Source organism: Rana temporaria, chromosome 2 (genome assembly GCF_905171775.1).
Source record: "Rana temporaria chromosome 2, aRanTem1.1, whole genome shotgun sequence".
Taxonomy (NCBI): Eukaryota; Metazoa; Chordata; class Amphibia; order Anura; family Ranidae; genus Rana; species Rana temporaria.
In genome coordinates this window covers 271621715-271648694 of record NC_053490.1, presented here as the reverse complement: position 1 = coordinate 271648694, position 26980 = coordinate 271621715, and the positions used below count along the sequence as shown (strand labels likewise).

General features: G+C 44.9%; 1 protein-coding gene across 1 annotated transcript in view; it reads right to left on the bottom strand.

Annotated features, from left to right (window-relative positions):
* The window catches only part of ELOA (elongin A), a 52003-nt gene that overhangs the window by 24040 nt on the left and 983 nt on the right, over positions 1 to 26980 (bottom strand). Inside the window, exons 2-5 of the mRNA XM_040336978.1 lie at positions 4989 to 5045; positions 4034 to 4146; positions 2898 to 3813; positions 25 to 133 (exon numbers count right to left, since the gene is read on the bottom strand). Coding sequence (XP_040192912.1) covers positions 25 to 133; positions 2898 to 3813; positions 4034 to 4146; positions 4989 to 5045 — 1195 coding nt within the window. The remainder of the gene's footprint in view (positions 1 to 24; positions 134 to 2897; positions 3814 to 4033; positions 4147 to 4988; positions 5046 to 26980) is intronic.

Below are 26980 nucleotides of genomic sequence, written 5' to 3'. Positions count from 1 at the left end.
AGCTACATAATTATTCAACGTTACCTTTCCTTTTCTGAGGTGAGAACAGAACAGGTTCGATTGAAGGAAGAGGACGATAATTTGGCAGGATCATAGGTAGTGGAATGTCAGGTAAAACCGGAACCTCGTCTATCTGCATTATAAACACATACAGAAAATAAGTTATAGCAACAAATGTTGTTTTGATATATGGCAATATGAAATGTACTGGATTAGTCTCTTGTTGCAGCCTCACTTGGACCACACGTTGTGGTCAGCTTACTGTTGGGTTTGCTGTAGAGAATTTCAGAAGCTGCCGAGTGACTGAACCAGCTGATTCTACCATACATTACATTTCAGTTTTGAATACACATTGATTAATAAATATAAAATAGCGTAACGTCATCAGGCACATGGCAACCTAAGGCCCCGTACACACGACCGGATCTATCCGCGGATCAGTTCCAGCAGATAGATCCGGTCGTGTGTACGGCCTAGCGGACATTTTCATGTCTATTTTTAGTGGATTGGAGTGGATAGCAACTGGTGTAACATCCGCTGCTCCATAGAAGGATAATGGAGTGTCAGATCAGGTCCGTCTTAAAAACTGACAGGCCCCTGTGGATCACAGAAGTGCACTTACTTTTGCTCTACCTGCTATCAGCTGACGTGCAAAGCTGTTCCAGGCTCTAGAAGGATCCCGACCATAACATCAAGATCCAGCCAACTGCTCGAATGACAGCTGGCTCTGCCTCTCAGTGCACGGCTGAGAACCAGAGCCAGCTGTATCTACCTCATCCCCAGCCAAGTGTGCTCGAGGGGCAGAGCGGAGGAGTGACTGATCATCACTGCTCTTCACTCAGCGGTCAAGTGATTCGCAAAGTTCTCAGTCTTAGAGCCAGCATGGGACTGCTGCAACATCATACAAATGCTGCAGCATAGGAGTATGTGCGTTTATTTTTTGTTAAACCCAAACTTCTCCTTTAGGGCTCTTTCACACGGAGCGGACCGTTTCAGGGTCCGCCAAAGCTCAGCGGGGATCCCCGCTGAGCTGTCGGCGGATAGGGCGGTCCCCGCACACAGTGCAGAGACCGCCCTGTCTCTGCTCCGCTCTCCCCTATGGGGGATCGGATGCAGACGGACCATCTGTCCGTCTGCATCCGATCCGTTCCACCGAACGGAAGAAAAATAGGGGTTCTTCCGTTCGCAGAAGCGGATCCCGCCGGATGCGGACGCTAGCGGATGCTCCATCCGCTAACGGACGCGATCCCATAGGGATTCATTACAAGTCCGTTAACGGACTTGTAATGAACGGACGAACGGTCCGCTCGTGTGAAAGGACCCTTAAGATTTCTAGGACCTATTCATTTCCTAGTACTTGCATTGGACATCTGACACTGGCAAAATCCAGCAAAAAAAAAAAAAAAATGTACTTCCCATGTCTGCTCAATTGCCATTTTTCACAGTTTGTACTACTTCAGCTTTTAGATGTTTACAGATCTCACACTGAGAGACATTGTCCGTTTGTATAGTACTGAGATATTTATAATAATGACTGTGTGTTTAACTAAGACTTGCATTTTAGGTAGTGGTTTCAATGTGTGTGTGTGTGTATGTATGTATGTATGTATGTATGTATGTATGTATGTATGTATGTATGCATGTATGTATAAATATGCACAAGAGTACATAAACTATATTACCAAAAGTATTGGGACGCCTGCCTTTACACGCACATGAACTTTAATGGCCTCCCAGTCTTAGTCCGTAGGGTCCGTGCAGGCCAGTCAAGTTCCTCCACCGCAAAGTCACTCATTCATGTCTTTATGGACCTTGCTTTGTGCACTGGTCCAAATCATTTGGTGGAGGGGGAATTATTGTGTGGGGTTGTTTTTCAGGGGTTGGGCTTGGCCCCTTCGTTCCAGTGAAGGGAACTCTTAAGACATTTTGGACAATTTCATGCTCCCACCTTTGTGGGAACAGTTTGGGGGTGGGCACTTCCTGTTCCAAAATGACTATGCACAAAACAAGGTCCATAAAGATGTGGATGAGAGAGTTTAGGGTGGAGGAACTTGACCGGCCTGCACAAGTCCTGACTTAAACCGGACAGAACACCTTTGGGATGTGCCTGACCTCACAAATGCGCTTCTGGAAGAATGGTCAAACATTCCCATAGACACACTCCTAAACCTTGTGGACAGCCTTCCCAGAAGAATTGAAGCTGTTATAGCTGCACAGGGTGGGTCAACTCAATATTGATCCCTATGGACAGACTGGGATGCCATTAAAGTTCATGTGCGTGTAAAGGCAGGTGTCCCAATACTTTTGGTAATATAGTGTATGTGGGTACACACATGCAAAATACACTAAGACCCCTTTCACACTGAGGGCATATTGCAGGCGCTATAGCGTTAAAAATAGTGCCTGCAATCCGCTCTTAAACAGCTGCTCCATTGTCTCCAGTGTGAACGCCAGAGGGCATTGGAGCGTTGCACTAGCAGGATGGTAAAAAAAGTCCTTCTAGCCGCATCTTTGGAGCGGTGAAAGAGCGGTGTGTTTACCGCTCCTCCACCGCTGCTGCCCATTGAAATCAATGGGACAGCGGGCTATACTGCCCGCAATGTGCTGCTTCAGCAGGGCATTGCGGGCAATTTTAACCATTTCTCGGCCGCTAGTGGGGCTTAAAAGCGCCCCGCTAGCGTCCGAAATGCTCCGCAAATCCGCCCATAGCGTCAGCGGTAAAAATAGCGGAGTTTTACCGGCGATGCTATGGGCGGCTCAGTGTGAAAGGGGTCTGTGAGGTATTTTACATTTTTAAAATGAAACCAAAGTCAAATTCCTTGGCCAATAAAGCGGATTCTCATACTGTACTTGTCAAACAAAACCAAAGTAGTATTCTAGAAGACATAATATCTGACCTTGCTTAGAAAGGCTAATGAGGCTTCCTTTTTGTCCTTTCTGTCAGAGGATGGCTTTGATTTATGTTTGGAACCTTCCTTACGTTCTGTTCTGCCATCACTCACTTTCTTATTGCTCTTTTCAGGAGTACTTGGTTTCTGAACATTTTTCTTCTTCTTTTTCTGGGGCAGGTCATAGCTCAGATAGGATTCAAAAGACATAGTTGGTAGCTCAAAAGGCTCATCCAAGCCTGGTTCTGCTGGTGGAACAGAGATTTTGATGGATTTCTTTTCCCGAGATCCTTGTTCATCCGGTTTGGTTTTATTTTTACTCTTCTCCGATTTTTCTCTGTGTGGTGGCTCGTGATCCTTTTCTGACATTCTGCCCCTCTCATGGTCCGTTTTATGTTTATCAGATTTTGCTTTTTCGTGATACTTTATTTTTTTACTATCCAAAGCATCCTCGGATTGGTTCTTTGAAACGTTGTGCCTATGTTTTTCCTTTTTATGGCTGTGCTCTCTGCTCTCTGGAGATGGCAGCTTCTCTCGGCTGCTTCCGGAATAGGATGGAAAGTCAGGTATTTCCTTTAAAGATGTTTTTTCTTTCTTTTTTTCTGGATTGTGACTTTTAGTCTCTGACTTGTGCTTTTCTTTATGGGGCGATTTCTGATCTTTGCTTAGTTTGTGGGGGTAGTCAAGGACTCTGTCTCTGGATACATTTGGTGAACTATAGGCGGGCTCAGGAGAATAACCCCTGCCATCTTCGGAATCCTCTTGGTCTGAATACTGTTCTTTTCCTGATTCATCAGGTGACCTGTAACTGTCATCAAATTCATTTTCATATTCATTAAGGTCTTCTTCTGGCGATGGGGATCGGGATCGGGGTCTTTTCTTAGAGCTGCTTTTAATGTACTCCCGCTCCTCAGGTTCAGCAGTTCTATATATGAAAATGTATAGAAAGGTAAATATTATACAGTATGGATGTTAAAACAGCCTTGCATGCTTTAGCTACCACCATAGTAGTATATATATATATATATATATATATATATATATATATATATATATATATATATATATATATATATATATATATATATATATATATATATATATATATATATATATATATATATATAAATAAAATTTAGTGTTACCTTGGGATCTCCTGGGGCACCAATTTCTTCCACTGAGCAACCAAGTTTTTTGCAAGGTCTCCTACCAACTCATGTTTCCGCAGTCCATTAACCGTCTTTCCTATCCCAGTGTCCTACATTAAATTAAACACATAACAGACAAGACATAGAATGAAATGGTCCTCTCAAACTTCAGTTTTATCACAGAAACACAAAGTCCCCTGTTAAAGACTTTTACTGTACTAAAATAAATATGGAAGCAGTAACTACTAAATATGCTATTTGACTGGGTGTGTCTAAAAGCTTTACTGCCCAAAAATAAAATAATAAATAAAATAAAAAGAAGACTGCAGCAAGTAAAGACCTTGTCTGCATACTTGTTCTTATGCCGCGTACACGCGATCGGTTCGTCTGTTGAAAACGGTTTGATGGACCGGTTTCATCAGACGAACCGATAGTGTGTGGGCCCCATCAGTTTTTTATCCATCTGTGAAAAAACTAGGAACTTGTTTTAAAATTATCTGATGGTTAAAAAACGTTAGAAAAAAACGATCGTCTGTGGGCACGTCCATCGGTTAAAAATCCATGCATGCTCAGAATCAAGTTCGGAAGCATTGAACTTCATTTTTCTCAGCACGTCATTGTGTTTTATGTCACCGCGTTCTGACACAATCGTTTTTTTTCGTGTAGGCAAGACTGATGAAAGTCAGGTTCATCGGATATCTGATGAAAAAATCCATCAGACCGTTTTCATCGGATGAACCGATCGTGTGTACAGGGCATTAGTCACTGTAAGTATAGGGTCCAGAGGATAAGCATTACAGCCAGGCAAATAGCATTTTTAAGTGAGGTCAGCAACACCAGTCCCCACCGAAAGGTAAGAAGAGGAATAATTTATTAACAACTCATGCAATGCTTATTTTACTAATGTGTACATTACATTACAAAAAGCAGCATAAAGTATGAATAACCTTACCACCAATATGTCAAATGTAATGGCCAGTTCTGATAATCTCTTCAGTGTCTTCAGAAGCTGCAAATGAAAAAAATGGAAGTAGATGTTACACATGTCTAGAGGTTGCCAAATGGACAGCGAATAACCAATCTTTACATAATGTCATGAAGAAACATTGCTAGCACATATGTATGAAAATTGTATGAAAATTAGATTGATCCAAAATTAGTAACTGGGATTCTCCAACATGATGAGCCGTTCTGCAAATAAAGCGTAAAGAGTGCTTTAAGCATTTGGTCAATGTCACTTGCTCTTTGAACTGCCCATCACTGGAACTAGTCAAGCTACGGGTGAAAACATACATGGCCCATTCACACTTTGCATTGTGTTATTGCACATTGTCGCACAATTCGTTAAAGAGGTTGTAAAGTCTCAAGGTTTTTTACCTTCACGCATTCTATGCATGAAGGCAAAAAAGCTTCTGTGTGCAAAACTTACCTGAGCCCCATCTCTATCCAGTAATGTGCACAAGAGCCTCGGCTCTCTTGGGTCTCTCCCTACTCATTGGCTGAAACAGCAGCAATTGGCTCCCGCTACTGTCAATCACAGCCAGTGAGCCAATGAGGAGAGAATGGACACGCGGAGCAGTAGCTCAGGAGCTGCTTGCTCTGGGGGCACTGGAGCGCCAGTGGGAGATACGAGAAGAGGAGGATCAGAGCTGCGCTGTGCAAAACCACTGCACAGAGCAGGTAAGTATTTGTTTAAAAAATAAAAATAAATAACTGACAGCAAAAAAATAAATAAAAAAAATAAAAAAATAAAAAAGGAGAAAAAGACAACCCTCCCCAATCCATACTAGGCCTTTCAAGTCTGGTACAAATTTTAAGGGGAACCCCATGTCAATTATTTTTACTTTCAATGGTGTGAGGTCTCCCCCAAAACCCCACTCCCCATTAACTATATCAGGCCACATGCCCTCAACATGGGGACCCGAAAGGCCTGGTATGGATTGAGAGGCATTGGGGCCCACACAGTTTTTGTTGCCTGAAAAGGTTTAGTTTACATTCAGCTGTCAGTAGGGAACCCCATGACAGTTAAAGTCATCTGTTAAGGACGCGGCTTGCCTACCTACTCCTGAACAACCAGCTATACACTAGTTGTTAAGGACGCCAGCGGGTCCCAGCCTAGGATAGAAGAAGAAAAAAAATGTTGGTGCTTACCAGCAGTTAGGAGCTTCTAGGAGATGTCCCCTTTTTTTTCTGTTGGCAAATCGCTCCTAAAAACGTTTTTTCTGCTCCTAGAAGCTCGAAAACGCCAATTAGCACACTATTAGCTTCTAGGGGCAGAAAAAAAAAAAAAGGACAACACACAAGTAGCTGCTAGGAGCTTAAAAATAAGCTAGTATGCATGGAGCCTAATGCCCCGTACACACAATCGGAAATTCCGACAGCAAAAGTCCGATGTGAGCTTTTGAACAGAAATTCCGACCGTGTGTATGCTCCATCTGACTTTTGCTGTCGGAATTTCCGCCAACAAAAGATTGAGAGCTGGTTCTCAAGTTTTCAGACGGAAAAAATTCCTATGGGAAAATCTGATCGTCTGTAGCAATTCCGACGCATGCTCGGAAGCATTGAACTAATTTTCTCGGTTCGTAGTAGTGTTGTACATCGCCACGTTCTTGACGGTCGAAAGTTCAGAGAACTTGTGTGACCGTGTGTATGCAAGCCAAGCTTGAGCGGAATTCTGTCAGAAAAACCATCCAAGGTTTTTCTGACAGAAAATCTAATCGTGTGTACGCGGCATCAGTCTCTATGCACACTAGCATTTTATACAAGCTCAAAAAACTCTAGGGAAAAAACCCTGCAGATACTAGCGTTTTAGTAGCTTTTAGGAGCGTTTTTTTACAGTACACGCAGGCAAAAAAAATGTAATAAAAAAACCCTAGATAAAGGTGGCGTTTTAGTAGTGTTTAGAAGCATTTTAGAAGCATTTTTTTCTTCCAGGAAAATGCTCCCAAAACTGCTCCTAAACGCTGAAGCTTAAAAAATGCTTTTAGTATAAAAATAGTGTGCATGGACACATAGGATCAGGGTTTGACAAATTTGCTCGGAATCTAGGAGCCAGCTAAAAAAGTTAGGAGACAGAAAACGCACCCTGTCCCGACGAGCTTGCGCGCAGAAGCGAACACATACGTGAGCAGCGCCCGCATATGTAAACGGTGTTCAAACCACAGATGTGAGGTATCGCCGCGATCGTTAGAGCGAGAGCAATAATTCTAGCTCTAGAGCTCCTCTGTAACTCAAAACATGCAACCTGTAGATTTTTTTAAACGTCGCCTATGAAGATTTTAAAGGGTAAAAGTTTGTCGGCATTCCACGAGCGGACGCAATTTTGAAGCGTGACATGTTGGGTATCAATTTACTCGGCGTAACATTATCTTTCATAATATTAAAAAAAATGGGGATAACTTTACTGTGGTCTTATTTTTTTAATTTAAAAAAAAGTGTAATTTTTTCCCCAAAAAAGTGCGCTTGTAAGACCGCTGCGCAAATACAGCATGACAGAAAGTATTGCAACGATCGACATTTTATTCTCTAGGGTGTTAGAATAAAAAATATATATAATGTTTGGGGGTTCTAATTAGAGGGAAGAAGATGGCAGTGAAAATAGTGAAAAATGACATTAGAATTGCTGTTTAAAGCGGGGGTTCACCCTATTAAAAAATTTTTTTTTTTTTATTATACCATTACATTCGGCATCGTAGCGCGAGCTACAGTATGCCGGTCTTACATTTTTTATCCCCGTACTCACTGTGCTATGGATCATTGAAGATTCCGGGGAATGGGCGTTCCTATGGTGAGAGAAGGTGATTGACGGCCGGCCCTGGCACGTCACGCTCCTCCGGAAATAGCCGAAATAGGCTTGGCTCTTCACGGCGCCTGCGCATAGCCTGTGCGCAGGCGCCGTGAAGAGCCGAGACCTACTCCGGCTGTCTTCGGGGAGCGTGACGTGCCAGAGCCGGCCGTCAATCATCCTCCCTCTCCATAGGCACGCCCATTCCCCGCGGGAGTCGGAATCTTCAATGATCGATAGCACAGTGAGTACGGGATTAAAAATTTAAGACCGGCATACCGTAGCTCGCGCTACGATGCCGAATGTAATGGTATAATGATGTTGAGGAGGGTGAACCACCGCTTTAACTTGTAATGCTTAACTTCTAATACCAACGGCCACCACCAGATGGCGCCAGCTCACACAAGGAAGAGCTGGGGACTTCACAAGGCCGCAAAGCCGCCGCCTCAATTACCGGACATCACGGGCCCCCCGCGATCGAGTGGCGGGGGAGGTGGGGGCCTAGTCCGCCGCGATCCTGGGGAAAAGGCAATCCGCGGACTAGGCCGAAGCCGCGGCCTCACCTAAAACATCCTGCCCGCAGCGATCTTGGGAAAAGGCCGCATGCGGCAGATGCCGCTCGCGGCCTCTTCCCAGGATCGCGGCGAGCAGGATGTTTTAGGCGAGGCCGCGGCTTCGGTCTAGTCCGCGGAGCGTCGGTCCTATGGAACAAACTATTTTTTTTTTTGCCCACCTTCCAAGCCAAGTCGCCAGGACGCTATTTCTAGTCGCCATGGTGACCGGGATTTGTCGAGCCCTGCATAGGATAACACTATACCAGCTTCTAGAGCAGAAAATAATGCCCATAATAGCTTTTAGGAGCTTAAAAAAAAATGCTTGTGTGCATGGAGCCTAAAAAGCATTTTTGCATGGCCAAAAAAAAAGTGACTGGTAAAAAATAAAATAAAAAAAATAATATTTTTTTACTCAATATCCTTAGTGGTTATGGGATCTACTACTGCTTACCAAGCTACATGTATATGTAGGTGGTCCCCTGTGGCACTTGCAGATTATCATCCTGTAAGATGTATGGTGCCTGGAAACTACATCTGCCTTCACTCACTGTGACCGTGGTTATACCTGGATCCTCAGATCAGAGGTTAGTCATCCCTGAACTTAAAGCGTATCTAACCCCCTCAAAAAAATAATACATGCAGGGCTGAAACAACTAATCGATTTTGAAAATAATTGATTACTATTTTCATAATCAATTAATCGGACAGTAACATAATGGGGTAAAAAAAACAAAAAAAAACATTTAGCCATTTGTAGGACAAAAAGAGCAAATAATCGCCACTGTAAATATTACTTTCACTGTTCAACAGTAAAAAAACATCTCATAGTAAACCAAACATCTCAGGCCTGGGTCACACCTCTGTGTTTTTTGGTGCTTTTTGCAGAAACACACTACATTCATTCATTTATCATGGTTTCCTATGGGCCAATGTTCACATCCATGCTTTTTCCAGCTGCTGCGTATTTGGAAAGGTTCAGGGGCTTTTTTCAAAGCAAAACGCTGCTTTTTTGGTTCAATATACTTCAGAGAAGAAGCTGCAGAAAAGCATGTGGTGCGTTTTTGCAGCAGTTTGTTTTTTAATCTGCCCAACAACAAATTGACCCCCCCCCAAAAAAAGAAGAACATAAAAAAAAAAAAAACGCATATTGAAGCAAAATCACGTGCGCAAAAATCAAAACGCACAGCAAAAAGCATTGCATAAACAGATCAAAAGTAAACTGTATAGGTGTGTACTGAGCCCTATGCTGGCCACACGGATCAATTTTCAGACGAGAATATTCATACGAAAAATCTTTGTACATTCGCTGAAAGAAAGAATGTTTGAAATTTTCACTTGCTTTTAACATTCTGTTTTAAAATGAATGTAATTTCTGAATGTAAACCACATACACGGTCTGAAAATTCCTTTCACCAAGAAGTTTTCTATTATTTCGAAATTTTCCTGTCACTGTGGTTGAAAATGAACGTTGGTCGATTAGACCCAACTAACAATTAGAAAATCAAAAGAACGTTCTTAAAAAAAAAAATAATAATAATCTGTATGGCCAGCATATAATATATTACTGTTCAATTTGAAAATCTGTAAAAAACAGTCAAACTTTTTTTTTCTTTCTTTAAATAAAATAAAATGTGATATCCAAGTCTGATATTTACCAGATTCAACCTCTAATAGTATCTACACCAGACCTGGGCAAACTACGGCCCGCGGGCCGTATACGGCCCGGCGGACCTTTTAATCCGGCCCACCCCCGCCGCCGAAACCGCCGCCGCTGCGTTAATCACCGCGGCGGGGAACATTAGACAGCGTTCGTTTGAACAGCTGTTTTCCCCGCCGCGCATAGACACTCCCCCTTGGACGGATCTATCCAATCGCGAGCAAGGGGGAGTTACATAGACACTCCCCCTTGCTCGCGATTGGACAGATCCGTCCAAGGGGGAGTGTCTATGGCATAGACACTCGCCCTTGGACGGATCTGTCCAATCGCGAGCAAGGGGGAGTCACATAGACACTCCCCCTTGCTCGCGATTGGACAGATCCGTCCAAGGGGGAGTGTCTATGCGCAGCGGGGAAAACAGCTGTTCAAACGAACGCTGTCTAATGTTCCCCGCCGCGGTGATAACAGTAGGCAGGGCCGGGAGGGGTCACACGCAGCCACTTGTGCCAACACACGCAGCCACTTGTGCCAACACACGCAGCCACTTGTGCCAACACGCGCAGCCACTTGTGCCAACACACGCAGCCACTTGTGCCAACACACGCAGCCACTTGTGCCACCATAAATTGTCGCCACTGTGCCAATCACACGCAACCACTGTTCCCAAACACAGCCACTGTGCCAATCACACGCAGCCACTGTGCCAATCACACGCAGCCACTGTGCCCAAACACAGCCACTGTGCCCATCACACGCAGCCACTGTGCCCATCACACGCAGCCACTGTGCCAATCACACGCAGCCACTGTGCCAATCACACGCAGCCACTGTGCCAATCACACGCAGCCACTGTGCCAATCACACGCAGCCACTGTTCCCATCAAACGCAGCCACTGTGCAATCAATTGTTGCCACTGTTCCCAAACACAGCCACTGTGCCAATCACACGCAGCCACTGTGCCAATCACACGCAGCCACTGTGCCAATCACACGCAGCCACTGTGCAATCAATTGTTGCCACTGTTCCCAAACACAGCCACTGTGCCAATCACACGCAGCCACTGTGCCAATCACACGCAGCCACTGTGCCAATCACACGCAGCCACTGTGCCAATCACACGCAGCCACTGTGCAATCAATTGTTGCCACTGTTCCCAAACACAGCCACTGTGCCAATCACACGCAGCCACTGTGCCAATCACACACAGCCACTGTGCCAATCACACGCAGCCACTGTGCCAATCACACGCAGCCACTGTGCCCATAACACGCAGCCACTGTGCCAATAACACGCAGCCACTGTGCCAATAACACGCAGCCACTGTGCCAATAACACGCAGCCACTGTGCCAATAACACGCAGCCACTCTGCCCATCAAACGCAGCCACTGTGCCAATTACACGCAGCCACTGTGCCCATCACATGCAGCCACTGTGCCCATCACACGCAGCCACTGTGCCAATAACACGCAGCCACTGTGCCAATAACACGCAGCCACTGTGCCAATAACACGCAGCCACTCTGCCCATCAAACGCAGCCACTGTGCCAATCACACGCAGCCACTGTGCCCATCAAACGCAGCCACTGTGCCATCACATGCAGCCACTGTGCCATCACACGCAGCCACTGTGCCAACACACGCAGTCACTGTGCCATCAATTGTTGCCACTGTGCCCATCACACGCAGCCACTGTGCCAATTGTCACCACTGTGCCCATCAAACGCAACCACTGTGCCATCACACGCAGCCACTGTTTAATCAATTGTTATTGATTAAACAGTGGCTGCCTGTCCCCAGCCTCTGTCCCCCTCCTGTGCCATGTCCCCAGCCTCTGTCCCCCTCCTGTGTCATGTCACCAGCGTCTGTCCCCCTCCTGTGTCATGTCCCCAGCGTCTGTCCCCCTCCTGTGTCATGTCCCCAGCCTCTGTCCCCCTCCTGTGTCATGTCCCCAGCCTCTGTCCCCCTCCTGTGTCATGTCCCCAGCCTCTGTCCCCCTCCTGTGTCATGTCCCCAGCCTCTGTCCCCCTCCTGTGTCATGTCCCCAGCCTCTGTCCCCCTCCTGTGCCATGTCCCCAGCCTCTGTCCCCCTCCTGTGCCATGTCCCCAGCCTCTGTCCCCCTCCTGTGTCATGTCCCCAGCGTCTGTCCCCCTCCTGTGTCATGTCCCCAGCCTCTGTCCCCCTCCTGTGTCATGTCCCCAGCCTCTGTCCCCCTCCTGTGTCATGTCCCCAGCCTCTGTCCCCCTCCTGTGTCATGTCCCCAGCCTCTGTCCCCCTCCTGTGTCATGTCCCCAGCCTCTGTCCCCCTCCTGTGTCATGTCCCCAGCCTCTGTCCTCCTCCTGTGTCATGTCCCCAGCCTCTGTCCCCCTCCTGTGTCATGTCCCCAGCCTCTGTCCCCCTCCTGTGTCATGTCCCCAGCCTCTGTCCCCCTCCTGTGCCATGTCCCCAGCGTATGTCCCCAGCCTCTGTCCCCCTCCTGTGTCATGTCCCCAGCCTCTGTCCCCCTCTTGTGTCATGTCCCCAGCCTCTGTCCCCCTCCTGTGTCATGTCCCCAGCCTCTGTCCCCCTCCTGTGCCATGTCCCCAGCCTCTGTCCCCCTCCTGTGTCATGTCCCCAGCCTCTGTCCCCCTCCTGTGCCATGTCCCCAGCCTCTGTCCCCCTCCTGTGTCATGTCCCCAGCGTCTGTCCCCCTCCTGTGTCATGTCCCCAGCCTCTGTCCCCCTCCTGTGCCATGTCCCCAGCCTCTGTCCCCCTCCTGTGCCATGTCCCCAGCCTCTGTCCCCCTCCTGTGTCATGTCCCCAGCCTCTGTCCCCCTCCTGTGTCATGTCCCCAGCCTCTGTCCCCCTCCTGTGTCATGTCCCCAGCCTCTGTCCCCCCCTGTGTCATGTCCCCAGCCTCTGTCCCCCTCCTGTGCCATGTCCCCAGCCTCTGTCCCCCTCCTGTGCCATGTCCCCAGCCTCTGTCCCCCTCCTGTGTCATGTCCCCAGCCTCTGTCCCCCTCCTGTGTCATGTCCCCAGCCTCTGTCCCCCTCCTGTGTCATGTCCCCAGCCTCTGTCCCCCTCCTGTGTCATGTCCCCAGCCTCTGTCCCCCTCCTGTGTCATGTCCCCAGCCTCTGTCCCTCTCCTGTGTCATGTCCCCAGCCTCTGTCCCCCTCCTGTGTCATGTCCCCAGCCTCTGTCCCCCTCCTGTGCCATGTCCCCAGCGTATGTCCCCAGCCTCTGTCCCCCTCCTGTGTCATGTCCCCAGCCTCTGTCCCCCTCTTGTGTCATGTCCCCAGCCTCTGTCCCCCTCCTGTGTCATGTCCCCAGCCTCTGTCCCCCTCCTGTGTCATGTCCCCAGCCTCTGTCCCCCTCCTGTGTCATGTCCCCAGCCTCTGTCCCCCTCCTGTGTCATGTCCCCAGCCTCTGTCCCTCTCCTGTGTCATGTCCCCAGCCTCTGTCCCCCTCCTGTGTCATGTCCCCCTCCTGTGCCATGTCCCCAGGCTCTGTCCCCCTCCTGTGCCATGTCCCCAGGCTCTGTCCCCCTCCTGTGCCATGTCTATAACAAGTACTCGTACCAGTTTTCCAACAATGATGTTTACTGCTTTTTATAAAGAAATACAATTGATTTTATGCAGTATTGAGTTTAGCCTTTTGGCCCGGCCCTCCAAAATATTTTTAGTTTCTCATGTGGCCCCATCGAAAAAATAATTGCCCACCCCTGATCTACACAGTATATCTCTTCTTCTCAGGGTGGATTCGAGATTTTGCTCCCTAACCATAAAGTTGGTTATTTATAGTTATCACTGCATAGAGATATTTAAGAATAAATTGCCTTTTTTTTTCCATATTAGCTAAAATTATACACCACGCTTTTTTTAAGGTTATTATCCGATTAATCGAAACAATAAAATCGGGCAACTAATCGATTATGAAAATAATCGTTAGTTGCAGCACTAAATACATTGCAATCCATCAGTCCTTTGCTATGGTGGCTGCATTTGTTTTGTTTTTCTAAATTGTATTTCCTTTATTTTCACCTAGTGTTTTGGCCAACTTTCCTAGGGTGACAATCACTCACTGCCCTGTTTCTACAGAGGTTACCTTTACCCTAGCACTCCACTCAGTGCCAGGACAATGTCATGCAGTGCCCAGGGCAAATATGTCAAACTGCGCCCCAACTTTCCCTTAGGGTGCCCATCCCTGCAATAAACCATTGCACCAAGGGCAGTCGCCCTCTCCTGCCCACCCCTTATCCCGGCCCTGACTCCACTGCTCTCTTGATTTGAACTACACATCATCCTTTCCTCCTCATTATTACATGGAGGGGCATTGCTTTGTAGTTCAAAGATTGATAAGGAAAGCTGATAACATGGTTTGAGATTTCTGTTCAGTCCACACAAAGAACACTAGATTTTGGACAAGATCAACAAGTTTTTTCTGTACTTGCTGAAAAAGTACTTAAAATACCTTGAGCCTAGGTTCACACTGCTGCGAATTCAAAATCGCGGTAAAATGCGCGATTTTACCGCGATTTTGCGGCTGCGATTTTGCCGCGATTTCGGCCGCAATTTAATGTAAATCGCGCCCCGAAATCGCAAAAAGTAGTACAGGAACTACTTTTTGAAATCGCAGATGCGGCGTCGCACTGATTAGGACAGTGCCATTGCCGACAATTGCCGCCGATTTGAGATGCGATTTGACACGTCAAATCGCATCTCAAATCGTTCCAAATCGTACCCAGTGTGAACCAGGGCTAAAAGAGGAACTAATGCTGTTACCACATCAAAAGAACAGGCGAGTTGCAATATATTCCTTTTTTCATTCTTGGGGTTAGATTTACCTTAAAGGGGTGGTTCACCCTAAAAACTACTTTTTTTTATTACACTGGCCCCCCACATTACAATACGATTAAGGCTATTTTTTTTTTTGATGCTGTACATACCTTTGTACAGCATATTCACCCGTTGCTTCGGGGTTGCGAGTCCCGTGGGAGTTCCTAACATGTCTGTGATTGACATTTTGACCAAAAACGAGCTCCCCCCGTCGCGTAAGCCGCGTCACGGTTGGCGAAAGGAGCCGAACGGCGAGTCGGCGCTATACTGCGCATGCGCATCGCCGTTCGGCTCCTTTCGCCAACTGTGACGCGGCTTACGCGACGGGGGGGAGCTCGTTTTTGGTCAAAATGTCAATCACAGACATGTTAGGAACGCCCACTCCCGCGGGACTCGCAACCCCGAAGCAACGGGTGAATATGCTGTACAAAAGGTATGTACAGCATCAAAAAAAAAAATAATAGCCTTAATCGTATTGTAATGTGGGGGAGCAGTGTAATAAGAAAAAGTAGTTTTTAGGGTGAACCACCCCTTTAAGAAAATGAGGTGGATTGTTTAAAGTGACAATGCTGCATTGTGATCTTTTTCGGTAGTCTAGCAGGGCCATCCAACAAGCAGCCCATGGGACTTTTTTTTTTGGAGACTGTTGAACCTTGTTCCTTTTCCTCCAATACTCTTGCAGGCAAGTCCCAGCTGTCAGAATAACAGCTGGGACTTGCTTTGTATCACAGCAGCAGCTGCAGCCTCTGCTTTGCAATACCGAGCTTCTGAACTTGTGTTCTGAACACTTCACAAGCTTCATTTGGAAATACCATGTATACTCTACAGAAAACCTGCACCAGTGATTGTGCAAGCAATAGAGGGAAATACAAACCACAGAAACCATATAATAAGTTACTAGAGAAATTGCACATATGATAAAAGCTGTACTGCAGTAATGCACTCCAAGAAACACAAACCTATAAACAAATTAAAAGAAAAACACCATGCCAATGTATGTGCCTAGTAACCAGCATTGGCAGATTCAATACAAATCTCGTGGTGGTATGACCCAGGTCATATGTATATGAAGGAGTAAAAAAAAACTGCCATGAATGAGACAAGGAATAAGCAATGTAGTAACAATAACAAAATGCATGTAAATAAATCCATGCAAGTCTCACAAATACCCCATCAATAGCCAAGATGGTGCCCCCCAGGTAGGTGAACTGTATGGCAGTACCAGTGGAGTGAAACTCCACTGGTACTGCTTCGCTAGTAATGACTGCAATCTTTAAAGTGGAGTTGCACCAAAAAAGTTACAGTCTTATTCCAAAATGGATTAAATTCATTATTTTCCTCAAAATTCTACAAACAATACACCAAAATGACAACGTGAAAAAAGTTTGTTTGAAATCTTTGCAAATTCAATAAATATAAAAACGAAACGAAAAAAAATAAAACAAATCGCATGTACATAACTATTCGCAGCCTTTGCCATGACACTCACAATTGAGCTCAGGTGCATCCCGCTTCTACTGATCATCCTTGAAATGTTTCTACAGCTTGATTGGAGTCCACCGATGGTCAATTCAATTGATTGGACATGATTTAGGAAGGCACACACCTGTCTCTATAAAGGTCCCACAGTTAACAGTGCATGTCGGAGCACATACCAAGCCATGAAGCCAAGGAATTGTCGGTAGACCTCCGAAACAGGATTGTATCGAGACACAGATCTGGGGAAGGGTACAGAAAAATGTCTGCAGCATTGAAGGTTCCAATGAGCACAGTGGCCTCCATCATCTGTAAATGGAATAAGTTTGGAACCACCAAGAGTCTTCCTAGAGTGGGCAATCCGGCCAAACTGAGCGATCGGGGGGAAAGGGCCTTCGTCAGGGAGGTGACCAAGAACCCAATGGTCACTGACGGAGCTCCAGCATTTCTCTGTGGAGAGAGGAGAACCTTCCAGAAGAACAACCATTTTGGCAACACTCCACCAGTCATGCCGGTATGGTAGAGTGGCCAGACAGAAGCCACTCCTCAGTAAAAGGCACATGACAGACCGCCTGGAGTTTGCCAAAAGGCACCTGAAGGACTCTCAGGCCACGAGAAACAAAATTCTGCAGTCTGATGAAACAAAGATTAACTTTTTGGCCTAAATGGCAAGCGTCATGTCTGGAGGAAACCAGGCACCGCTCATCACCTGGCCAATACCTGATGGAGCTTGAGAGGTCCTGCAAAGAAGAATGGGAGAAACTGCCCAAAAATAGGTGTGCCAAGCTTGTAGCATCATACTCAAAAAGACTTGAGGCTGCAATTGGTGCCAAAGGTGCTTCAACAAAGTATTGAGCAAAGGCTGTAAATACTTATGTAAAGGGGATTTTTTTTGTTTATTATCTTTAATAAATTTGCAAAGATTTCAAACAAACTTCTTTCACTTTGTCATTTTGGGGTATTGTTTGTAGAACTTTGGAGGAAAATAATAAATTTAAATTCATTTTGGAATAAGGCTGTAACATAATAAAATGTGGAAAAAGTGAGGCGCTGTAAATACTTTCTGGATGCACTGTATAACAGTAGTTATTTTTTTTATCATTTGTGCAATTTCTCGAATTTTTTTATATATATTTTGTATATTATAAAGTGGTGTAAGAAATTTTCATTTAGAGGGTATTCTTTTGTTTCAGTTAGAAATACCATGTAAGAAAATGACTGTTACTTTGCTTCAAAAGTCATGTGTTAAATATACAAGTCCCTTATTAACCATTAGTTAACTCTGCTCTAAAATAGCTTTCCTCTTTGTTATTTTTCTGATAATTTTCTTTAATGATAATTTCTATTTTTTTAACCATTATAATTTTTCCATTTCATTTTTTTTCTTTTTTTAACACCGCCTTTATTCTTTGATTTAAAGGAAAAGGGCACCGTTAATCGTTCACATGGCTTTTTTAAGATATATGTTGTTTATGGTCAATGTTTGTACTGGGTGCACAGAAGCCTGGGAACGAGCGAGTCCAAGCCCTCCCACCAGCTCCCATCATTCAGGCAACTAAGGGCACAATGTCAGCTCTTGTCTGTGCAGTCTCTTGATTTCAGTGACCCAGCCAAGCGCATGAGAGAAATTAAGGCTCTGCTGTGACCCTAAGAAGAGTAGTTCTACCTACTTTCCCACACTTGGCTGGAATAGTAAGATTTTTTTTTTTAGGTTACATTTTTACATTTTAAATTTAAAGGGGTTGTAAAGGTTTGATTTTTATTTTCTAATTAGGTTCCTTTAAGCCAGTGCTGTGGAGTCGGAGGAGATTTTGGGTACCTGGAGTCGGAGTTGGCAAACAATGCACTGACTCCGACTGAATTTAGATTGGAATTAAAAAAGCAAATTTAAATGTCCCAATTCACAAAAAGTTATAATTAATGACTTCTCTACTGTAAGAATAAAGACCAATGCATGCAGTGCCTCACGTAACCACAAAACGAACACGTTAAGTGACCGTGAAGAAGCATGCTTTTCATGTGCTTCACTATATGGCACGCAACGCACAATTAGGAGCGGCAATAATTATACTTTCCATAGTGTTGTGTTCTGCTGTTACAGGGAACGCAGCGCCCATGGGTAACCTAGCCTCTCACTGATAAGGGATAAGGTAAATATGTTTTTTGCAGGACTAGAGAGTGAGACACTTGTATAAGTGAAGGGAATGGAGGATCAAAAGTTCAAGACTGAAGCTGTAAACCATTGGAAAAACTGCTGTCATTCAGCTAAGGCTATAAAAACTCCTATGGTAATGACATGTATGTTGCCTTTCTTTCCTTCAAGGAATGTATAATTACATTTGCATATTAATACAGAGGAGTCGGAAGTACAAAAAACTGAGTCGTCGGAGTCAGAACATTTATCTACCGACTCCACAGCCCTGCTTTAAGCTAGTGCATTGTTGGTTCACTTACCCTTTCCTTCGATTTCCCTTCTAAATGTTTTTTTTCTTTGTCTGAATTTCTCACTTCCTGTTTCTCCTCCAGTAAGCTTGCCCCCATCATCCATGGGGATTAGTCAGCCAGAACAGCTTACTGGGGAGGAACAGGAAGTGAGAAATTCAGACAAAGAAAAAAATACATTTAGAAGGGAAATTAAAGGAAAAGGTAAGTGAACCAACATTGCACTAGCTAGCAAGCATTGGTGCTCTAAGGAGAGAGCACAGTGGCAGCAATTTACTTGTAGGCTCCCTCTCTCCAATTGAAACTGTACTGTCCATCTGAACAGAACAGGCAGAAAGGAGGATCAGATTCTGCTGTGTTAGCTAATTGGAGCCTGAGCTATTTTAATGCCGCAAATAATAGACTATGGGGTAGATTCATAAAGAAGTTACGCTGGCGTATCTATCGATACACCGCGTAACTTCTAGGTTGCTCCGGCATATCTTTTTTCTGTATTAAGAAAACAAGATACGCCGGAATTTGGCTAAGATCCAACTAGCGTAAGTCTCTTACGCCGTCGTATCTTAGTTGCATATTTACGCTGGCCGCTAGTTGTCGCTTCCGTCGATTTACGCAAGGGATATGCAAATTAGGTAGATACGCCGATTCAGAAACGTACGTCCGCCCGGCACATTTTTTTACGTCGTTTACGTTAGGCTTTTTCCGGCGTAAAGGTACCCCTGCCAAATGAGGCGTATCCTATGTTAAAGCGGGAGTTCACCCATTTATTTATTTTTTTACCTTTTCCCCTTAGATTCCTGCTCGTTTTGTCTAGGGGAATCGGCTAGTTGTTTTAAAATATGAGCAGTACTTACCCGTTTTCGAGATGCATCTTCTCCGTCGCTTCCGGGTATGGGTCTTCGGGACTGGGCGTTCCTTCTTGATTGACAGTCTTCCGAGAGGCTTCCGACGGTCGCATCCATCGCGTCACTAGTAGCCAAAAGAAGCCGAACGTCGGTGCGGCTCTATACTGCGCACCGACGTTCAGCTTCTTTCGGAAAATCGTAAGACTGTCAATCAAGAAGGAACGCCCAGTCCGGCAGCCCATACCCGGAAGCGGCGGAGAAGATGCATCTTGTAAACGGTAAGTACAGGTCATATTTTAAAACTAGCCGATTCCCCTAGACAAAACGAGCATTCATCTAAGGGGAAAATGTGTTCTCTATGGGTGAACCTCCGCTTTAAGTATGGACGTCGTTCCCGCGTCGAATTTTGAAAATTTTACATCGTTTGCGTAAGTTATCCGTGAATGGGGCTGTGCGTAATTTACGTTCATGTCGAAAGCATTAGCTTTTTGCGTGTTAATTTGGAGCATGCGCACTGGGTTACTTTCACGGACGGCGCATGCGCCTTTAGTCAAAAACGTCATTTACGTGGGGTCATGTTTTATTTACATAAAACATGCCCACCTCTTCACAATTTGAATTAGGCACGCTTACGCCATGCCGCCGTAACTTAGGGCGCAGGTTCTTGGTGAATACAGAACCTGCCTCACTAAGTTACGGCGGCGTAGCGTATCTGAGATACGCTACGCCCGTAGAAAAATAAGCCAATCTACCCCTTTGTTTTCAGCAAAGCAGAAAGTGATAGCCTAGAAAACTAAGGGCACCTACAGCTCATATATTATATTATATATATATATATATATATATATATATATATATATATATATATATATATATATATATATATATATATATATATATATATATATATATATATATATATATATATAAATAAAAAAAAACACACTGTTTCAGACTAATCAGCTATTAAAAAAAAAAAAAAAGGCAGCTCAGACTGCAATACTCTCCTTTAATCAAAAGCGGTGACCTGTAGTACTTCTCTTTCACCACAAGATGTCCTCGAGATCGCAAAAGGGAGTCATTCAACCCAGATGATGTGGATATACTATGAATGAATGTCATGGTCCCACCCCCTTAAGGGCATCACCACAGCGCCCTTTATTCAGTGTATTAAAAATAGAGAGTATGACTGATGTCATTACTTTAGCGCAGGGGTCGACAAATCCCGGGCGCCAGGTCGCCATGGCGACTAGAAATAGGGTCCTGGCGACTTGGCTTGGAAGGGGGGGCAAAAGAAAAAAAAAAAAAATTTTTTTTTTTTTTTTTTTTGTGAGCTGGGGCCATCTGGTGGTGAGCCGTTGGTATTACAAGTTATTACCACCAGATGTTCAAGCTGGCGCCATCTGGTGGTGGCCGTTGGTATTACAAGTTAAGCATTACAAGTTAAACAGCAATTGTAATGTAATTTTTCACTATTTTCACTGCCATCTTCTTCCCTCTAATTAGAACCCCCAAACATTATATATATTTTTTATCCTAAAACCCTAGAGAATAAAATGGCGATCGTTGCAATACTTTCTGTCATGCCGTATTTGCGCAGCGGTCTTGCAAGCGCACTTTTTTGGGGAAAAAATTACACTTTTTTTAATTAAAAAATAAGACAACAGTAAAATTATCCCCATTTTTTTTAATATTATGAAAGAAAATGTTACGCCGAGTAAATTAATACCCAACATGTCACGCTTCAAAATTACGTCCGCTCGTGGAATGGCGTCAAACTTTTACCCTTTAAAATCTCCATAGGCGACGTTTAAAAAATTCTACAGGTTGCATGTTTTGAGTTACAGAGGACGTCTAGGGCTAGAATTATTGCTCTCACTCTACCAATCGCGGCGATACCTTACATGTGTAGTTTGAACACCGTTTACATGTGCGGTCGCTGCTCACGTATGTGTTCGCTTCTGCGCGCAAGCTCGTCGCGACGGGGCGCGTTTTCTGGCTCCTAACTTTTTTAGCTGGCTCCTAGATTCCAAGCAAATTTGTCAACCCCTGCTTTAGCGCCACTCTCTGCATCACCAATGAACTGCCCTAAGCTGGAGAAGAGGTAAAGAGGAAGAACCGGCCCTGAAGATATCTGGAAAAGGCAAATATATATATATATATATATATATATATATATATATATATATATATATATATATATTATATATATATATATATATTAAAAAAAAAGGTATAACATATGTGGAAGTCCTCCTGGGAAAAAGAGAGAGGATGTCTGGAGCTGAGCCCAGAGTTGGGCTTTCAACAAACATTTTCTGAAAGAACCATGAAGGTTGCCTTTTTTTCCATGTTCCTGTAAATTTAGTCGAATGGCCATAAAGCTGACTTTCTGGTTTCCATTCTTTGAGCCAAAGACCTGGCAAAACTAAGCAAATAGAGACTTCTACCCTCCTACTTGTACTCTGACCTTTCCAATATTCACATCTACTTTATGGTAGCGACTCCAGGGGGTTCATTTACTAAAGGCAATCAGACTGTTCACTTTGCAGGGGAAGTTGCAATTTGTAAAGGAGATTTTCCACAGAGCTTAGTGAATGGGGTGAAGCTCTGACGAAAGCTACCATCCAATCACGTGCAAATAAAAAGGCCACCTGTTTTCTTTCTTTGCACGCTTGGGTATTTTTTGAAAAGTGAAATCTCACCACATTCAATAAGCTTTGAAATTTCCCCTGCAAAGTGAACGGCCTATTTTCCCTTAGTAAATCAACCTTAAAGGGGTTGTAAAGCTTTGTGTTTTTTCACCTTAATGCATCCTATGCATTAAGGTGAAAAAACACTTTGCAGCGTCCGAAATGCCTGCACCTCCACCATTCAGGAGAATCCTTGTATTCTTTAAAGGATACAAGGCATTTTCTGGGTGGCTGAGGGTATAATAATTTTTCTGCCTCAGCCATACAGAAAACGCTTTGTTTTCACTGAAAAAAAACACAAGGATTCTCCTGAATGGCAGAGGTGTGAGAGTAAGTCTCTTTGTGTTTAGTGAACAGAGGGGGAGTCACTCAAGCAATTGCCAGAGGAGGACACGTCTTACTGTATATAGCATAGGCTACAACTCATTCCTTTAGTTCTTTAAAGTGTACGCCTGAAAAGGTGAAACAACACTGTACACCACATGTGCCAAATCCAGCCCGCCAGCCAATTTCATGTGGCCCTCACACCTCTCCTGCTGGTGTGACACCACCTCATCCCCGCCCACCCCGCACCCTCGTCTCAGAAGTTGGCAGCAGAGGGGAGGATCGAACTCCTCCTCGAGATCCTGCATCACAGCACCTCCTCATCTCTGCCTCCCCTGGTATCAGCATTTAGCAGACCCTGGCAGCTGACTTCAGCCCTTCAGACCATGCACTTTCTGCATAATGCTGACGCGGCCGTGATGAAATGGAGTTTGACATCCCTGCCCTATACCCTTTCACTCTGCCAGTCCCTGCTGCACTTACCTCTGTGTGTGATTAGCCATCACCACCCATGCAGATGGTACAGCGGTCTGGGCATTTGAAAGTCCAGCTTGTGCTCGTCTTTCCCTTTTTACCTTAAAGTGATTGCAAATGATCACCTTGTAAAACAACCCATTCAGTTTAAAATAGAAATGAAAAAAAAGTGTGTGTAAAAAAAATAAAAAAAATAATAATTATAAAAAAAATAAAATAAAAAAAAAACAGTGATCACATTCCCTCTGATTTCAGCTGCATAAGCTGGGGGAAGAGAAGCAGCAGCAGCATACTGATCTTCCCAGTGAATTGTTGTGGAGCGGGGGGGTGTCAGGACAAGTCTGATCATTGGAGAGCATACAGAGTTCCAATCATAGCTAGAGAACTGACCACGTTGTGCTCTCCTGCTTAGTGTGGTCAGTTAACAGGAAAGCAGGAGGGACTGGCAGGTACACCAGGAATTTCACAAAAAGGAAGCAATACAAAGAGAACGGGATACTTTCTCACACAAGAACGTGGTACAGTAGGCACATATCAGGCATATGAAATGTTGGGGTGCCAAACGCTTTAAGGATTCAGCGACAGATCACAGCAATTCTGATTTGACCAACCAAAAGCACACCTGAAGCCTCCTAATCCCCTACAGACGAGGAAGGTACCATGTCAGCCTGTGACGGTGTTGCACGTGGTCAGCTATTTGATGGCATTTAGCTGCGAGTGGATGGGCAGATGGCACAGATGTCTAGCCCAGCCTTGCTGCTGGCAGCCTGTCTATCTCTCCGCTATCACCTTCTTGCATTCCAGGCATGGGCACATACTGCTCTCGGAATAACACTAGATGCCCCATCCAGTGGTAACAGCCATCAGCCTCACAGAGTTTGACAGGCTTGACTGCAGCTGGGCTAGATGATGCACCAGTGCCCTCCCTCCACATCTAAAAGCCAGACCACCATGCACCAGGGCCAAATTGCTCAGCTCACCCCTAAGTGCATGACATTTAGTTTACTAAAACCATTTGTGTCCCCCCCCCCCCCTTTTAGACAACAATGTTTTAGATTCTCAATCTTGCCAATTTCTTCCAGCTTCTTTGCAACCACTTTCTGCCTACAAATTTATTCTCCAGCGGCAGATGCATGGCATTTTTTAGGGCAGCTACTTATTGCCTTCACTGAGGGCATGTGGCAGGGTGACAACGCAGGAGAGCAATTGGAAGACGGGAACAGAGTGTTGTCACTTTAAAAGGAGGTGCCTGAGTCAGGAACGTCATGGGAAAATTATCTGGTAGTTTAATTAAAAAAAAAACAAAAAAAACGCAGACTTAAAATGTAATCAATATATTTTCAAAATCCCCCCAGACTTTTAGTGATTGGGATATAAAGAATATGATAACCCAAACTTCATATACATGATATGTGCCTGCTGTACTTAGTACTTGTATGGGAAAGTATCCAGTTCTCTTTGAATTTTTATTGCTACCTTTCTTTGTGTGACATCCCTGGTGTTCCTCCTGCCAGTCCTTTCCTATTAACTGACCACACTAAGCAGGAGAGCACACCATGTTGTACTCTAGCTATGCTGGGAACTCAGAGTGTTCTCCTCCAATGATCAGACTTGTCCTGACACGCCCCCACTGCACAACCATTCACTGGGAAGTACAGTATGCTGCTGCTTCTCCTCCCCCAACTCCTATGCAGCCGAGAACAGAGGGAATGCGATCACTTAAAAAAAAAAAAAAAAAAAGTATTTATGTTTGTTTATATCTACACACAAATGGTTTTGAAACTTTAATTTCTATTTTATACTGAATGAGTTATTTTACAAGGTGATTGTTTACAATCACTTTAACTTCTGCCCAGAGTTGGGCTTTAATTACATTTTGGACAGTGCAATGTATGCAAATTACTTTTTTTCATCAGTAGTGTTAAAAAACAAAAACAAAAATAACTCATCTTCCCAATCCATTCCATGTTCTAACATCTCAAGCTGACAATTTCCTGCCCTTTGCCTGCTTGTGATCGCTTTGGTGCCCAGTCCCCTTATTGTCCCGACGATCCTGAAACTCATATGAGAAAATCCCACCACTGCGAGTGTCCAGATCACACAGGGATGTAGTTGCTTCATGTAAACAGGAGAAGACTTGGGACCCAAACAATTATGTGACCTAGGCTTTATTTATTACAGGTACTTACACTATATTACCAAACTTAGTCCGTAGGGTTCAATATTGAGTTGGCCCACCCTTTGCATTGAACACGCTGGCATACACTATAGTAGACCTGTGTGGATAAAGTCTAAAACTTCCAAAGCCCCTTTCCCTCATAGTTTTTAAAAAGAAATTTCAGCATAGGTAAAGGGGGGGGGATACACCCCCCCTCCCACTTATATTACCAAAAGTTTTGGGACACCTGCCTTTACACGTACATGAACTTTAATGGCATCCCAGTCTTAGTCTGTAGTGTTGAGTTGGCCCACCCTTTGCAGCTATAACAGCGTCAACTCTTCTGGGAAGGCCGTCCACAAGGTTTAGGAGTGTGTCTATGGGAATGTTTGACTATTCTTCCAGAAGCACATTTGTGAGGTCAAGCACTGATATGGAGGAGAAGGCCTGGCTTGCAGTTACTGCTCTAACACAAATCCTGAAGGTGTTCCATCAGGTTGAGGTCAGGACTCTGTGCAGGCCAGTCAAGTTCCTCCACCCCAAACTCACTCATCCACATCTTTATAGACCTTGCTTTCTTGCCGAGGTCCGGACTCTGACCTCAACCCGATAAAACACTTTGGGATGAATTCGAACGCAGACTGCGAGCCAAGCCTTCTTGTCCAACATCAGTGCCTGACCTCACAAATGTGCTTCTGGAAGAATGTGGCCAGCGGGGAATGCTTTCCACTCCTAAACCTTGTGGACAGCCTTCCCAGAAGAGTTGAAGTTGTCATCGCTGCAAAGGGTGGGCCAACTCAATATTGAACTCTACAGACTAAGACGCCATTAAAGTTCATGTGCGTATAAAGGCAGGCGTCCCAATACTTTTGGTAATATGGGTGGACTTTTTTTTTACCCCCCAAAGTTGAGCTTTACCTATGCTGAAATTTATTTTTAAAAACTAGGAGGGAAAGGGGCTTTGGAAGTTTTAGGCCTCATCCACACAGGTCTACTATAGTGTATGCCAGCGTGTTCCACACATCCCTGTGCAGGCAGTCCCATTCATTTCAATTGAGACACAGCGGCTGCAGAGACACAAGCTGATAGCTGTGCGAGTGGTAATCCCATTCAGTTCTCATTAGCTAGAGGGGATGGAAATGGTTGACTTCTTTTGCCCAGAGTCAGGCTTTACCTACACTGAATTTTTTTAAAAACTAGGAGGGAACGGGGGTTTGGACATTTTAGGCCTCATCCACACAGGTGTACTATAGTGTATGCCAGCATGTTCCATACATCCCTGTGCAGGCAGTCCCATTAATTTCAATTGGGACACAGTGGCTGCACAGACCCAAGCTGATAGCTGTGCCAGTGTGAGGTGCGAAATGAAAGTAGCATGCGTTCGGGGCTGTGCACCACAGCTGTCATACTGGGGGCAGCCGCTGTGTCCAAACTGAAGTGAATAGGACCTCCTGCACAGGGGCACATGAACACTAGTGCTGGTAAACACAACCCTCCGTGGCCATACACACGCGTGATCAAAGCCTTAGGGCAGAAACTGACTGCATGGCATGAACTAGCGCAGTGTTTCCCAACTCCAGTCCTCAAGGCACACCAACAGGTCATGTTTTCAGGATTTCCCTCAGATGAAACGGCTGTGGCAATTACTAAGGCAGTGAAACTGATCAAATCACCTGTGCAAAATAATGGAAAGCCTGAAAACATGACCTGTTGGTGCGCC